The sequence below is a fragment of the Chiloscyllium plagiosum genome, chromosome 30, assembly GCF_004010195.1.
Source record: "Chiloscyllium plagiosum isolate BGI_BamShark_2017 chromosome 30, ASM401019v2, whole genome shotgun sequence".
NCBI classification, from domain to species: Eukaryota; Metazoa; Chordata; class Chondrichthyes; order Orectolobiformes; family Hemiscylliidae; genus Chiloscyllium; species Chiloscyllium plagiosum.
In genome coordinates this window covers 1,423,249-1,436,822 of record NC_057739.1, presented here as the reverse complement: position 1 = coordinate 1,436,822, position 13,574 = coordinate 1,423,249, and the positions used below count along the sequence as shown (strand labels likewise).

The window sequence follows — 13,574 nt, the reverse complement described above, 5'->3', positions numbered from 1 at the left end:
ATGGTTGGGCAGGTGCTGCTTGATAGCACCATTGAGGACACATTTCATCACCTTACTGATGATCAAGAGAAGATTGATCGGGCAGTAATTGGTCAGATTGAATTTGTTCTGCTTTTTGCTCACAGGATATGCATGGCTATTTTCCACATTAAGAAGATGCCAATTTTGCCTTGGCGAGGGGCGGGGTAAGTTTTGCAGCAGAGGTCTACAGTACTATTGCAGGAATGTTGTCAGGGCCCATCAGCATCCAGGGCCTCCAACTGTTTCTTGATATCACACACAGTGAATCGAGTTAGCTGAATACTGGCATCTGTAGTGCTGGGGACCACCAGAGGAGGCCGAGATAGATCATTTTGCACAGTGATAGTGCCACCCAACACAACACAGGGTATTCTCAATGTAATGACAGGACTTCATCTCCTCAAGGACTGTGCAGTGATCACACTTATTAATACTGTCATTGATGATTCTGCAGCAGGCAGATTGCTAAGGATGAGGTCAAGTATGTTTTTCCCGATTGTTAGTTCCTTTACCAGTTGCAGTAAACTCAGTCCAGCAACTAAGTAGTTTAGGATTTAACCAGCTTGATCAGTAGTGCTGTTGCGAGCCACCCTTGGTGTTGGACATTGGAATCCCCCACCCAGAGTACATTTTGACTCCCTTGCCACCCTCAGTGCCTCCTCCAAATGTTGGTCAATGTGAAGGAGTACTGATTCATCAACTGAGGGAGAATGGTATATGGTAATCAGCAAGAGGTTTTCTTGCCGGTGTTTAACCTGAAGTCATGAGATTTCATTGGGTCCTGAACGAATGTGGAGCACTCCCTAATACCCTCCACCCTTCCCACTGACCAATCGCAATAACCCCCCACCTGCATCCAGCTATCACCATCCCACCCATCCTTCCCCCCCACCCCACCTCCCCATTTACTGATGGACTCCTCTCCCCCTCTCTAGTCCTGATGAAGGGTTTTGGCCTGAAACGTTGGCTTTACTGCTCCTCGGGTGTTGTCTGGCCTGCTGTGGTTTTCCAGCTTCACATCTATTGATTCTGACTTTCAGCATCTGCAGTTCTTACTGTCTCTGACTCCCAGGTCAGCTCCCTCCTGACTATCTAACACTGTGCTGCCACCACTGCTGGTCTGTCCTGCTGATGTGACAGGATATATCTGGAGATGGTGATGGTCGTGTCTGAGACATTGTCATGCACAAGGTATCAGACCAAACTCAGGCTGTTGCTTGACTAGCCTGTAAGACAACTTTCCCTATTTGGCACTGGTCCTCACATTAGCAAGGAGAATGTTTTAGGGTCGACAGGGCTACTCTGCGATGTATTTGTCGGTGCCTTAGGTGATGTCAGGTGGACATCCAGTTTTGTTTTTTCCTTGAAACTTCACGATAATTGATACAACTGAGTGGCTTGCTAGTCCACTCAGAGGGCAGTTGAGAGTCAATCACATTGCTGTGGAGTCACACGTAGGCCAGCCCAGATGAGAACGGAAGATTTCCTTTACTGTAGTGAATCAGATGGGTTTTTCCAGCAATTGACAATGGTTTGATGGTCATCAATAGATTCTTAATTCCAGTTCAAGTTTCACTATCTGCTTAAAAATAAGGGGTAGGCCATTTAGGACAGAGATGAGGAGAAACGTCTTCACCCACAGAGTGGTGTGTGTGTGGAATGCTCTGCCCCAGAGGGCAGTGGAGTCCCAGTCTCTGGATTCATTTAAGAAAGAGTTGGATAGAGCTCTCAAGGTTAGTGGAATCAAGGGTTATGGAGATAAGGCAGGAACAGGATACTGATTGAGGATGATCAGCCATGATCATAATGAATGGTGGTGCAGGCTCGAAGGGCAGAATGGCCTACTCCTGCAGCTAATGTCTATTGTCTTTTGCTGTGACAGGATTCCGCTGTACCTCAGTGGTTAGCACTGGTGCCTCACAGCATCAGGGACCCAAGTTTGATTCCCCCCCAGGTGTCTGTCGAGTTTACACATTCTCCCTGTGCCTGCATGGGTTTACTGAGGGTACTCCGATTTCCTCCCACAGTCCAAAGATGTGCAAGTTAAATGGATTAGGTGAAAGTGAGGACTGCAGATGCTGGAGATCAGAGTCAAGATGAGAGTGGCGCTGGAAAAGCACAGCAAGTCAGGCAGCATCCGAGGAGCAGGGAAATTGATGTTTCGGGCAGGAACCCTTCATCAGGAATGAGGTTAAATGGATTAGCCATGGGAAGCACAGGGTTACAGGGATAGGGTAAGAGGGTAGGTCTGGATGGGATGCTCTTTGGAGGATCAGTGTGGACTGGATGGGAAGAATGGCCTGCTTTCACAGTGTAAGGATTTTGTGATTTAAATTTGGGTCCCCTGAACATTAACTGAGTTCCTGGACTAAAAGTCTAGTGATATTACCAGTAGGCCATCACCTTCCCTCATCCAAAGATCCCTGACTCTTGATGCTGAGGTGTTGCCACTTGGGGAATGTGATCTGGCACTATTGACAATAAATATAAAGTGTAGATGACACGCTCATTTGGAAAGCTACTGAATTAAATACTGAATTAAAATTAAATATTATGACCATCAGATTCCTTTGCAAACAACAGGGTAATTTATTACAGTTATTACAGTTGTACCTCCCCATCAGTGATCACCTAAAATCTTGAAGTCAATAGCCACAATCCAATTTCCCAGCAAGTGGTTGGATTTTCGATTCATCTTTTTGTTTAAAATGAATCGCGTTGAGCAACACAGACAATAAAGTGGTCAGTCCAAGGAGAGAAGAGACAGAAGACCAGACGGTATTAGACTGAGTCTTTATTTTCTCTGGAGGTTTGGAAGAGATCATATTGGTGTGATTCAGCATGTAGCCAAGGGTCCATCCGATGTCTGTCTGTCCAATCTGTCAAAAAAAGAAAGACCCAGTGAAAGTCATTGGCCACCTCATTGGCTTTGCACATCCAACAATGTTTTATTTGAAGCAAGGTAGCTCAAAGCTGTATGATTCTTCTTTAAAACACATGCATGACCAACTTATTTACCTACCTTCTAGAAAGATAGAGTATTCCTGGTGTTTAGGATACAGTACAAGAGCTCACCCAATTGACAATTTTCATAAGTGAGCTTAAATCATGTTCATTAGCCTGTCAATTGTGGGAGCCATCACAGAAGTTGAGTCCCATCTTCATCTCAGCACAGTGTAAATAAGTCAAGGTAGGGGACAATTGATACTTGGAAGATAGGAACATTTTTATGCCTGTGTTCGGTGTATTCATGTGGTGATGTATAGCCAGTGGCTAAGGAACAGAGCTTATGATGAGTAATGAGTTTTGGTATCCTTGCTATAGGAAGGATGTTATTAAACTGGAAAGAGTGCAAAAGAAATTTACAAGGATGTTGCCAGGTTTAAAGGCTCTGAATAATAAGGAGAGGTTGGACAAACGAGGACTTTTTGCTTTAGAGCATGGTAGACTGAGAGGGATGTTATAGAAGTGTATAGAAGCATACAAGATCATGAAAGGCGTGGATAGGGTGAGAGCATTCAATCTTTTTCCCAGAGTTGGAGAATCGAGGACTAGAGGGCATCAGTTTAAGGTTAGAGAGGAAAGGGTAAAAGAAACCTGAGGGACAACTATTTTACACAGAGGGTAGTACGCATTTGGAATGAGCTGCCAGTGGAAGTGAATGAGGCGGGTACATTAACAACATTTATAAGGCATTTGGAGAAATACATGGATAGGAAAGGATTAGTAGGGTATGGGCTAACTGCAGGGAAATGGAGTTAGCATGGATAGACATTTTGGTCAGCATGGACCAGTCAGGGCCAAAGGGCCTGTCTTCATGCTGTAGGACTCTATGATTCTATGTCTGTGTGAAATGTTTGCTGAAATTGTCCTGGATGCTGATAAGTAGCAGGCCACATCAAAACAGTGGAATTGGTGAGAGGTGTTGTCAGTGTACAGATCTGACATTGCGTTCTCAGAGCTGTCGTTGGTCTCTCCTATTTCTTGGAGCAGGAAAATCAATGTTTCAGGCAAAATCCCTTCATCAGGAATGAGGCAGGGAGCCTCTGGGGTGGAGAGATAAATGGTAGGGGGATGGGACTAGGGGGAAGGTAGCCAAGTGCACAATAGGTGGATGGAGGTGGGTATGAAGGTGATAGATCGGAGAGGAGGGTGGAGCAGATAGGTGGGAAGGAAGATTGGCAGGTGGGACAGGTCATGAGGACGGTAATGAGCTGGCAGGTTGGAATTGGGGTAAGGTGGAGGGAGGGGAAATGAGGAAACTGGTGAAGTCCACATTGATGCCCTGGGGTTGAAGTTTTCCGAGGCGGAAGAGGAGGCGTTCTTCCTCCAGGTGTCGGGTGGTGAGGGAGCAGCGGTGGAGGGGGCCCATGACCTGTATGTCCTCGGGTGAGTGGGAGGGGGGAGTTGAAATGTTGGACCACGGGGCGGTGGGGTTGATTAGTGCGAGTGTCCTGGAGGTGTTCCATAAAGAGCTGTGCAAGAAGGCATCCAGTCTCCCCAATGTAGAGGAGACCGCACAGGAGCAACGGATACAAGAAATGACATTGGTGGATGTGCTGGTGAAACTTGATGGATATGGAAGGCTCCTTTGGGGCCTTGGATGGAGGAAAAGGGCGAGGTGTGGGCACAGGTTTTGCAATTCCTGCGGTGGCAGGGGAAGGTGCCAGGAGGGGAGAGTGGGTTGTTGGGGGGCATGGACCTGACTAGGTAGTCACGGAGGGAACAGGTTTTGCGGAAAGGGGTGGGGTCTATTTGGAGATGGTGGAAATGTCGGCGGATGATGTGGTTTATGTAGAGGTTGGTAGGGTGGAAGGTAAGGACGGGAGGTGGGAGGGTTCAGTCCTTGTTGCGGTTGGAGGGTTGGGGTTTGAGGGCAGAGGTGCGGGACGTTGAGATGCATTGGAGGGCATCTTCAACTATGTGGGAAGATGCTGCCTGACCTGCTGTGCTTTTCCAGCACCACTCCAATCTAGACACTGATTTTCAGCATCTGCAGTCCTCATTTTCTCCTATTTCTTATCGACGTGAAAAACATGCTGTGTTTATAATGTATGTTGACAGCACCAAATTCCATTTCACCACCTCTCGACTCCTCCACTGTCACTTAACCACAACATGCTTATCCAAGATCCAGCACTGGATTCACAGAAATTTCCACTAATTAGCTATTGGGAAGATTAAGGGCATTGTGTTTGCATCCCTTCTTCAGATTCCTAATCCCTGGATACTGACTCCATCCTGCTCCCTGGCAAGCGTTTGAAACTAAATAAGACCGTTCATTAATTTGTCACTGTTTGATAGCAGAACAGGAGAGGGTATTCAGTCCATCATGTCTTCTGGCTCTTTGCTCAAACAACTTACCTGGTCCCACTTCCAGATTTCTCCTGGTAGCCTGGCAGGTTTCTTTTCTTTCATGTATCAAAATTCTGTTTGAAACCATGATTGAATCAATCTCCACCATACTCTCTGGAAGTGTGTTGCAGACCCTCTGGCTGAAGAAATTCCTCCTCATGTAAGCTCTAAAGGGTCATTCCTTCACCCTAAGGCTCTGCTCCTGGCCAACTAACTCCTAATTCTTGTTGCAGGACTTCATTCCTTTTCTTAGCGCATGTCATTGGTACCACCATGTGCCATGACTGCTAGTTCTTCACCCTTCCCTTTCTGAATGTCCTGCAGGCACTCTGATGCATCCCTGATCCTAGCGCCAGGAAGGCTACATACTATTTGAAAGTTCTTGTCCACAGAACTGCCTGTCAGTTCTCCTTACACTTTAGTCCCCTTTCGCGAAAGCTCTCCCAGTTTTTGCTCCTCCCATGCTGTGCAGCAGAAACAACCATGGTGCACACATTTGGCTGTTGCAACTTTACCCTGAGATGCCGTCTCACCCCAAACAGTACCCAACACATTATGTGTGCTTGAGAGGTCACAGTGATCTCCAGTGCTATCTGCCCATGCTCACTCATCGTCCTGAGAGTGACACAATACTTTTCTCTCTGTGTAGCCATCACTAAATTAGCTATCCTCAGCATCATGGATGCTCTATATTGAGTCCATCTCAGCTCTGGGCAGTTGATGCAGTCAAACAGGCACTCTCACTAAATTCCCTTCCTGCATGCTGGAAGTGTCCTTGACCTCCTACATAATATTGGAGGAACATTCCATGGGGCCGGGTTCTCCTGCCATTTGCCAACTATGAACAATGATCTGATTCTATTCCAGCCTTGGGTGACTATGTGGAGTTTTCACATTCTCCCCATGTCTGTGTGGGTTTCCTCCGGGTGCTCTGGTTTCCTCCCACGGTCTGAAGATGCACAGGTTAAGTGAATTGGCCATGATAAATTGCTCATAGTATTCAGGGATGTGTAGGTTAGATGATCACCTATTGGCATTGTACTATAGACCCCCAATAGTCAGCAGGAAATTGAGAAGCAAATTTGTAAGATCTCAGTTATCCGTAAGAATAATAGGGTGATAATGGTAGGGGATTTTAAATTTCTAAACATCATCTGGGACTACTATAATATTAAGGGATTGATGGAGAGGAATTTGTTAAGTGTCTGCAAAAATACTATCGTATTCAGTATGTGCATGTACCTCCTAGAAAAGGAGCAAAACTTGACCTTTCCTTGGGAAGTAAAGCAGAGTAAACAGAGCAAGTGACCGAGGTGTCAGTAAGGGGTAGGGTGAGGGGTGGGAGGTATACTGTATCTTTAAGAGAGTTAGAAATTACCAAAACTATGTGACAGCATCAAGTGTTCCCAATAAGGTAACAATGTAATACTTGGTTGAAAGGTAGATTAGCTGGTTGCCGGGAAGTGGCAAACAGATCCAAATTAGGCCAATCAGTTTAAATTTACCCCGAAAAATACCAAATTCTAGCCAAGCTTGAATTAAGCATCTTGACAATCTTATAAGCCAATGACACAATCCAATGCTTTGGATGTATAAGACTGGGGAAAATTGAACAGTTGGTAGGAGAATTGCTACGCCAGCAGCATGTAGAGACTGGCCGAAAATAGCTCTCTTAAAGGTACCTGTGAAGCATAATCCCTAAGAAACAAAAAAGACAACAGATGATAGAAGATTCAAGAGCTCTCTGGTTTTTGAAAACATGAATTTTTGGTAAATTGTAATCGGTGGGTTTTTATCGGATTAGTATTATAGAACGGAAAGTAAAAGATAGGTTAGAGGAAGTAGTTGTAAATAGTTGTTAGTTAATTATTCTCTGTTATACTTTAAGAAATAAACTTGTTAATTTTTACTTTAAATAGTTCTTGGCCTCTGAAATTTTCCCAGATTACTGCACAGGCTAAATCCTTTCTGTGTTGTTAGTTTAAATTAAGCACAAAAGTTTATCCTCTGTCGTAACAGTTTGGGGGCTCGGGTTTGGGATTTGAACTGTTTAGACAGATTTAGGGGTACGAAAAATCCCAGCAGATTTAAACACTGCAGGTTAGTGTCCTAGATCGTTAAATAAAACATAGGTGAGACAATTTGTTTAATTTCAGCGACTTGCGGTTGATTAAATTAAAAGTGAGAGAAATGCTTCTTAAAACTGCTAAAGAGGTTCTGGGATTTGAAGATGATTCTCAAATTTGCTAAGAACATTTCGAAGAACAGAAAAAGGTTATCCATTTAGAATTAGCAAAGAAGTTAGATTTGGGTTTAACCCAAGAACTAAAATAAAGCTGAAATTGTCAGGGACTTACACAAACACTTAGGTGTATCAGAAAAACAGACAAGTGCAGTAGAGATAGAAAAACCTAAATTACAATTGAGGAAAATGGAGTTCAAAGATAAACAAAAAGAGAGAAAGGAAAGACAGAGAAAGAGATAAGAAGAGAGAAAGAGGCAGAGGGAGAGACAGGGAGACAAAGAGAGAGACAGAGAGGAAGGAGAGAGAGAGAGGGAAGGTTCTTAGCTGAGCAAAGAGAGAGAGAAGAAAGGGAGAGAGAAAGAGAGAGGAAAAAGAAAGAGAGAGAAGATACTTTGCTGAACAAAAAGAGAGAGAATTTGAACTTGAGAAGTTGCGACTTAGTCAGCAAAGTCAAGTTAATAGGATGGAGAGTAAAAGAGAAGGGAGTGGTTAATACAAATATGTCAAAACTCTGCCACATTTTGATGAGAAAGATGCTGAAGCCTTCTTCATTTGAAAAATCGTCTGGGCAGATGCAGTGTCTGAGGATTGATGGGTAATCCTAGTTCAGATTAAACTGGCAGGCAGAGCTAGTGAGGTACTTGCCGTGCTGTCAGCTGAGGAGTCAAGAGATTATGAAGAGGTTAAACAGGCTATTTTAAGTGCTTATGAATTGGTACCAGAAGCATATAGACAGCGGTTCAGAAACACAAAGAAGGAACCAGGTCAGACTTATGCTGAGTTCGAAAGAATTAAACATAGTTATTTTGATTGATGGGTGCGGGCTTTGAAAATAAATAGGATTTTTGAGGCTCTAAGAGAGATTATTCTGTTGGAGGAGTTTAAAAACTCAATTCCAGAGATGGGAAGAATTCATGTGGAAAAACAGAAAGTTCAGGAAGTGAGAAGGGCAGCAGAATTGGCAGATGAGTACGTGTTGGTGCATAAGACAAGCTTCCGACCAGAATTTCATCCTGTGAGGGACAGAAGTTGGGAGAAGGGGAGATCCTACACTACGAAACCAAGAGTAGAGAGGGCTGGTAAAAATATACCACAGGATAAAAAAGAAGCCCAAGAGGGTGGAAAGGAGGTTAAAGGCCTCAGGTGTTTCCACTGTGGTAAAGTGGGACACGTCAAGTCATGGTGCTGGTCATTAAAGAAAGGCACTGTGGGAAAAGATGTGGCAAAAGAAGCAAAGCCAGGAGCATTAGTGAAGGTAGTAAAGGAGACCCCAAGGAGAGCCGAGCAGCTGCAGGAGAGTGCATAGCCTAGTCGGGGCTGGGGATGGAGCTAGTACCTGATCTCTACAAAGAATTCGCCTCTGTGGGTAAAGTTTACTCAGGAAGAGCAGGGGGAGAAGGGCAAGAAGTTATAATTTTGAGAATTACAGGATCTAACCAGTCGCTGACAGTAAGGGATGAGCGAATATGCACTCTTTCTGATCTGTTACCCGAGAGTGTGGCAATTTGTGGGACAGATAGACAGAAATTTATGTAACATCAGGTTGGAGTGCCAACTCCAGACTGGGGAAGTTACAGTGGGAGATATTGACAGTGTGTCAGGTCCAGGAATTCAGTTTGTTCTTGGGAATGATTTAGCAGGACCCAAGATGGGAATGACACCTCTTGTTGTGAAGAAACCTAAGGAAGACCAAGAAACTGAGAAGTTAGAACAAAAATATCCTGGTATTTTCCCAGACTGTATCGTATCCAGATCCCGCTATCATAAGTCACAGCACGAAGCAAAAAGTAATGAGAAAGATGAAGGAGTTGAGGTTCAGTTAGCGGACACCCTGTTTGATGTAATGGTGCAGGAAAAACCTGAACAGGCAGACGGTCAGACAGAAGTGTTTAGTCCTGAAAGACTAAGAGACTTGCAAAAGCACGACAAGACGATAAAATATATATATGTGGATGCGTACTCTGAAAAGGAGGCAGAGAATATTCCGGAGGGTTATTATCTGAAAGATAGATTCCCAAGACGGAAATGGAGACCATGGCAAGTTAGTGCAGAGGAGAAATGGCCCGAAGTGCACCAGATTGTGTTGCTGGTAGCATACAGACAGGAAGTGTTTTGGGTAGCACATAAACTGCCTGTAGGAGGTCACCTAGGGGTACGAAAGACTCAGGCTAAGGTACAAAAACATTTTTATTGGACTGCAATGCACAAGGATCTGGTTAACTTTTGCCATATGTGTCATACATGGCAAATAGTAGGTAAGCCACAGGTGGTAATAAAACCAGCCCCTTTGTTGCTAATTCCTGTATTTGAAGAACCTTTCACACGGGTTACAATTGATTATGGAGGTCCCCTTCCAAGAACTAAAAGTGGGAACCAGTACTTGTTAACCGTAACAGATGTGTCTCCCAGATTTCCGGAGGCAATTCCATTACGGAGTATCAAGGCAAAAAGGGTAGTAGAGGAGTTAGTAGCTTTCTTCACACAACATGGGCTACCCAGAGAGACTCAGTCAGTCCAAGGGTCAAATTTTACTGCTAGGCTATTTAATGTGGTTATGGATAGCTCAGGTACACAGTACTTTATATCCAATGTGTATCATCCTGAATCCCAGGAAGCTTGAGAAAGGTGGCATCAGATCTTGAAGACCATATTGAGAGCATATTGTCAGGATTACATGAATGACTGGGATAAAGGTATCCAATTTGTGTTGTTTGCAATTAGAGATACCCTAAATGAATCTACTCAGTATACTCCCTTCGAGATATGAAGTGAGAGGATCTTTGAATTTAATTAAAGAAAAATTGACAAAACGAAAGTCAGAGATCTCACAATGAGATTATGTATTGGCGGTGAGGGAGAGGCTAAATCGAGCAGGTGAACATAGAAAAGTACAGCAGAGAACAGGCCCTTCGGCCCACGATGTTGTGCCGAGGATTATTCCTAACCTAAAATAAAATAACCTGACCTACACACCCCTCAATTCACTGCTATCCATGTGTACGTCCAGCAGTCGCTTAAATGTCCCTAATGACTCTGCTTCCACCACCATTGCTGGCAACGCATTCCATGCATTCACAACGCTCTGTGTAAAGAACCTTCCTCTGAAGTCTTCTCTACACCTTCCTCCTAATATCTTAAAACTATGACGCCTCGTGTCAGTCAACCCTGCCCTGGGGAAAAGTCTCTGGCTATTGAGTCTATCCATGCCTCTCAATACCTTGTATACCTCGATCAGGTCACCTCTCTTCCTCCTCTCCAGTGAGAAAGGTCCAAGCTTAGTCAACCACTCTTCGTAATAAAAGCCATCCAGTCCAGGCAGCATCCTGGTAAACCTTCTGTGCATCCTCTCCAAAGCCTCTGTATCTTTCCTATAGTAGGGCGACCAGAACTGGACACAATATTTCAAATGTGGTCTCACCGAGGACTTGTAGAGCTGCAGCAAAACCTCACGGCTCTTAAACTCGATCCCTCTGTTAATCAAATCCAAAACACCGTATGCTTTCTTAACAACCCTATCTACTTGGGTGAAAAATGTGTTGCTGGAAAAGCGCAGCAAATCAGGCAGCATCCAAGGAGCAGGTGAATTGACGTTTCGGGCATAAGCCCTTCTTCAGGTGGGTGGCAACTTTGAGGGATCTATGCCCCTCACTTGAACACCAGGATCTGTCTGTTTCTCCACACTGCCAAGAATCCTGTCTTTACTCCTATATTCAGCATTCAAGTTCAACCTTCCAAAATGCATCACTTCACATTTATCCAGGTTGAACTCCATCTGCCATTCCTCAGCCCAGCTCTGCATCTGTCTATGTTGCCCTGCAGCCTGCAATAGCTCTCAATACTATCAAACGGTACCTCCAACCTTTGTGTCATTGCCAAATTTACTAACCCACCCCTCAACCTCTTCATTCAAGTCATTTATAAAAACTACAAAGAGCAGAGGCACAAGAACAGAGCCCTGTGGGACATTACTCACCACAGACCTCCAGGCAGAAGACTTTCCATCTACAACCACTCTTTGCCTTCTTTCAGCCAACCAATTCTGAATCCAGATAGCCAAATCTCACTGTATCCCATACTTCCTGACTTTATGAATGAGCCTACCTTGGGGAACCTTATCAAATGCATTGCTCAAGTCCATGTACACACATCCATTGCTCAACCTTCATCATCCTGTCTCATACCTCCTCAAAGAAATCAATAAGAATTGTGAGGCATGACCTGCCCCTCACAAAGCCATGCCTTTAATCACACTGTACTTTTCCAAATAGTCATAAATCCTATTCCTCAGAATTGTTTCCAAAATCTTGCTGACCACAGACATAAGACTGACTGGTCTGTAATTTAGCTGGTCTGCGTGTTAGCTAAACAGCACCTAAAGAGGGCACAGTGTAGAATGAAGCAGGTGGCAGAGAAAAACTCTGAGACTCAGATGTTTTCCCGAGGGGATAACATGTTAGTACTGTTACCAATGATAGGAGATCCATTCAAAGCTAGGTTTAATAGTCCCTATCAAATTGAGAAAAAGTTGAGTCAGGTGAACTATCTAGAAAAGATGCCAGATAGAAAAAAATGGTATTGAATATGTTCTGTGAACATGTTGAAACCGTGTTATACTAGAGAGAAAGAAACAGGTGCTAGTTACTGCCCCACAGAGTGAGGAATCAAATCCAGATGATGTGGACTTTGACATACCACAAAATAGTTTAAAAAATGAAGAAGTCCTTGAGGATTGGGATAGATTAATAAGCCATCTGTGTAGGAGCATAGAATCATGTTGAAAGATTTGTTACTTTATGAGGACATATGTAAGAATCAGATGGGGAGGACTAATGATATTGGAATGACATAGACGTAGGGAATACTGCTTGGATAAAACAACACCCCTACCGGCTTAATCCTTTCAAAGCCAGAAAGGTTCAGATGGAGGTGGAGGCCATGCTCGACAAGCACATCATCGAACCAAGCTAGAGTGAGTGGAGTTCGCCGATCATCTTAGTTCCCAAACCAGACTGGACTCAATAATTCTGCGTGGATTATCGGGAGGTCAACACCATTATAAAATCGGACTCATATCCAATTCCTAAATTGGAGGACTGTATCGAGAAAATTGGACAAGCCAGTTACATCACCATGTTAGACATACTGCGTGGTTACTGGCAGGTACCGTTATCAGAAATGATGAAAAAGGTTTCTGCATTTGTGATCCCAATTGGGCTATATCAGCTTAAAGTGATGCCCTTTGGAATGAAGAACATGCCCGCCACATTCCAAAGACTCATGAACAGAGTTGTGGCTGGGTTAACCAACTGTGCAGTCTATTTGGACAATGTAGTGATCTTTAATAACTCCTGGAAAGATCACATGGTACATTTGGCAGAGCTCTTTGAATGACTACAAGAAGTAAAGCTGATAATAAACTTAAGAAAAACTGAATTTGCGAAAGCAGAAGTGACATTCTTGGGATATAACATCGGTCATGGAAGGCTGACCCCACGGAACGCTATGATGAAGGCTATCGAGGAATTTGCATGACCAAACTCAAAGAAAGAGGTGGTTCAATTCTTAGGACCCAGCGGATTCTATCAGAAGTTTGATCCAAACCTCATCAGTGTAGGGCACCATTAACCGATTTGCTGAAGAAGAACACAAAGTTTGGGTGGGCAGAACATTGCCAGGAGGCATTCAACCATTTGAAATCAATATTAACCACCAAACCAGTTTTAGCTACACCAAACTTTTCAAAATCTTTTGAAGTCAGCATCGATGCTAATGACAATGGAGTTGGAACTGTCCTCCTACAGCGGGATGAGAATGGGATTGAACTCCCAATTGGTTACTTTTTGAAGAAGATCAACATCTACCAGAGGAAATACTCCATGAACAATAAAGAGTTTGGTACTGGCCTTACAACATCTTAATGTGTATGTCACAAACAATGTGTAGGAGACAGTTG

At 43.9% G+C, this 13,574-nt stretch overlaps 1 protein-coding gene across 5 annotated transcripts in view; it reads right to left on the bottom strand.

Annotated features, from left to right (window-relative positions):
• Positions 1 to 2,295: 2,295 nt before the first annotated feature.
• The window catches only part of LOC122564689 (ectonucleoside triphosphate diphosphohydrolase 8-like), a 129,976-nt gene continuing 118,697 nt past the window's right edge, over positions 2,296 to 13,574 (bottom strand). For 3 of the 5 annotated variants that reach the window (XM_043719795.1, XM_043719792.1, XM_043719794.1), the window contains one exon: positions 2,297 to 2,900. In XM_043719795.1, coding sequence (XP_043575730.1) covers positions 2,667 to 2,900 — 234 coding nt within the window. In that variant the 3' untranslated portion in view covers positions 2,297 to 2,666. Of the gene's footprint in view, positions 2,901 to 13,574 lie in introns of all 5 variants that reach the window. The other 2 variants (XM_043719797.1, XM_043719796.1) reach the window with 2 other exon arrangements.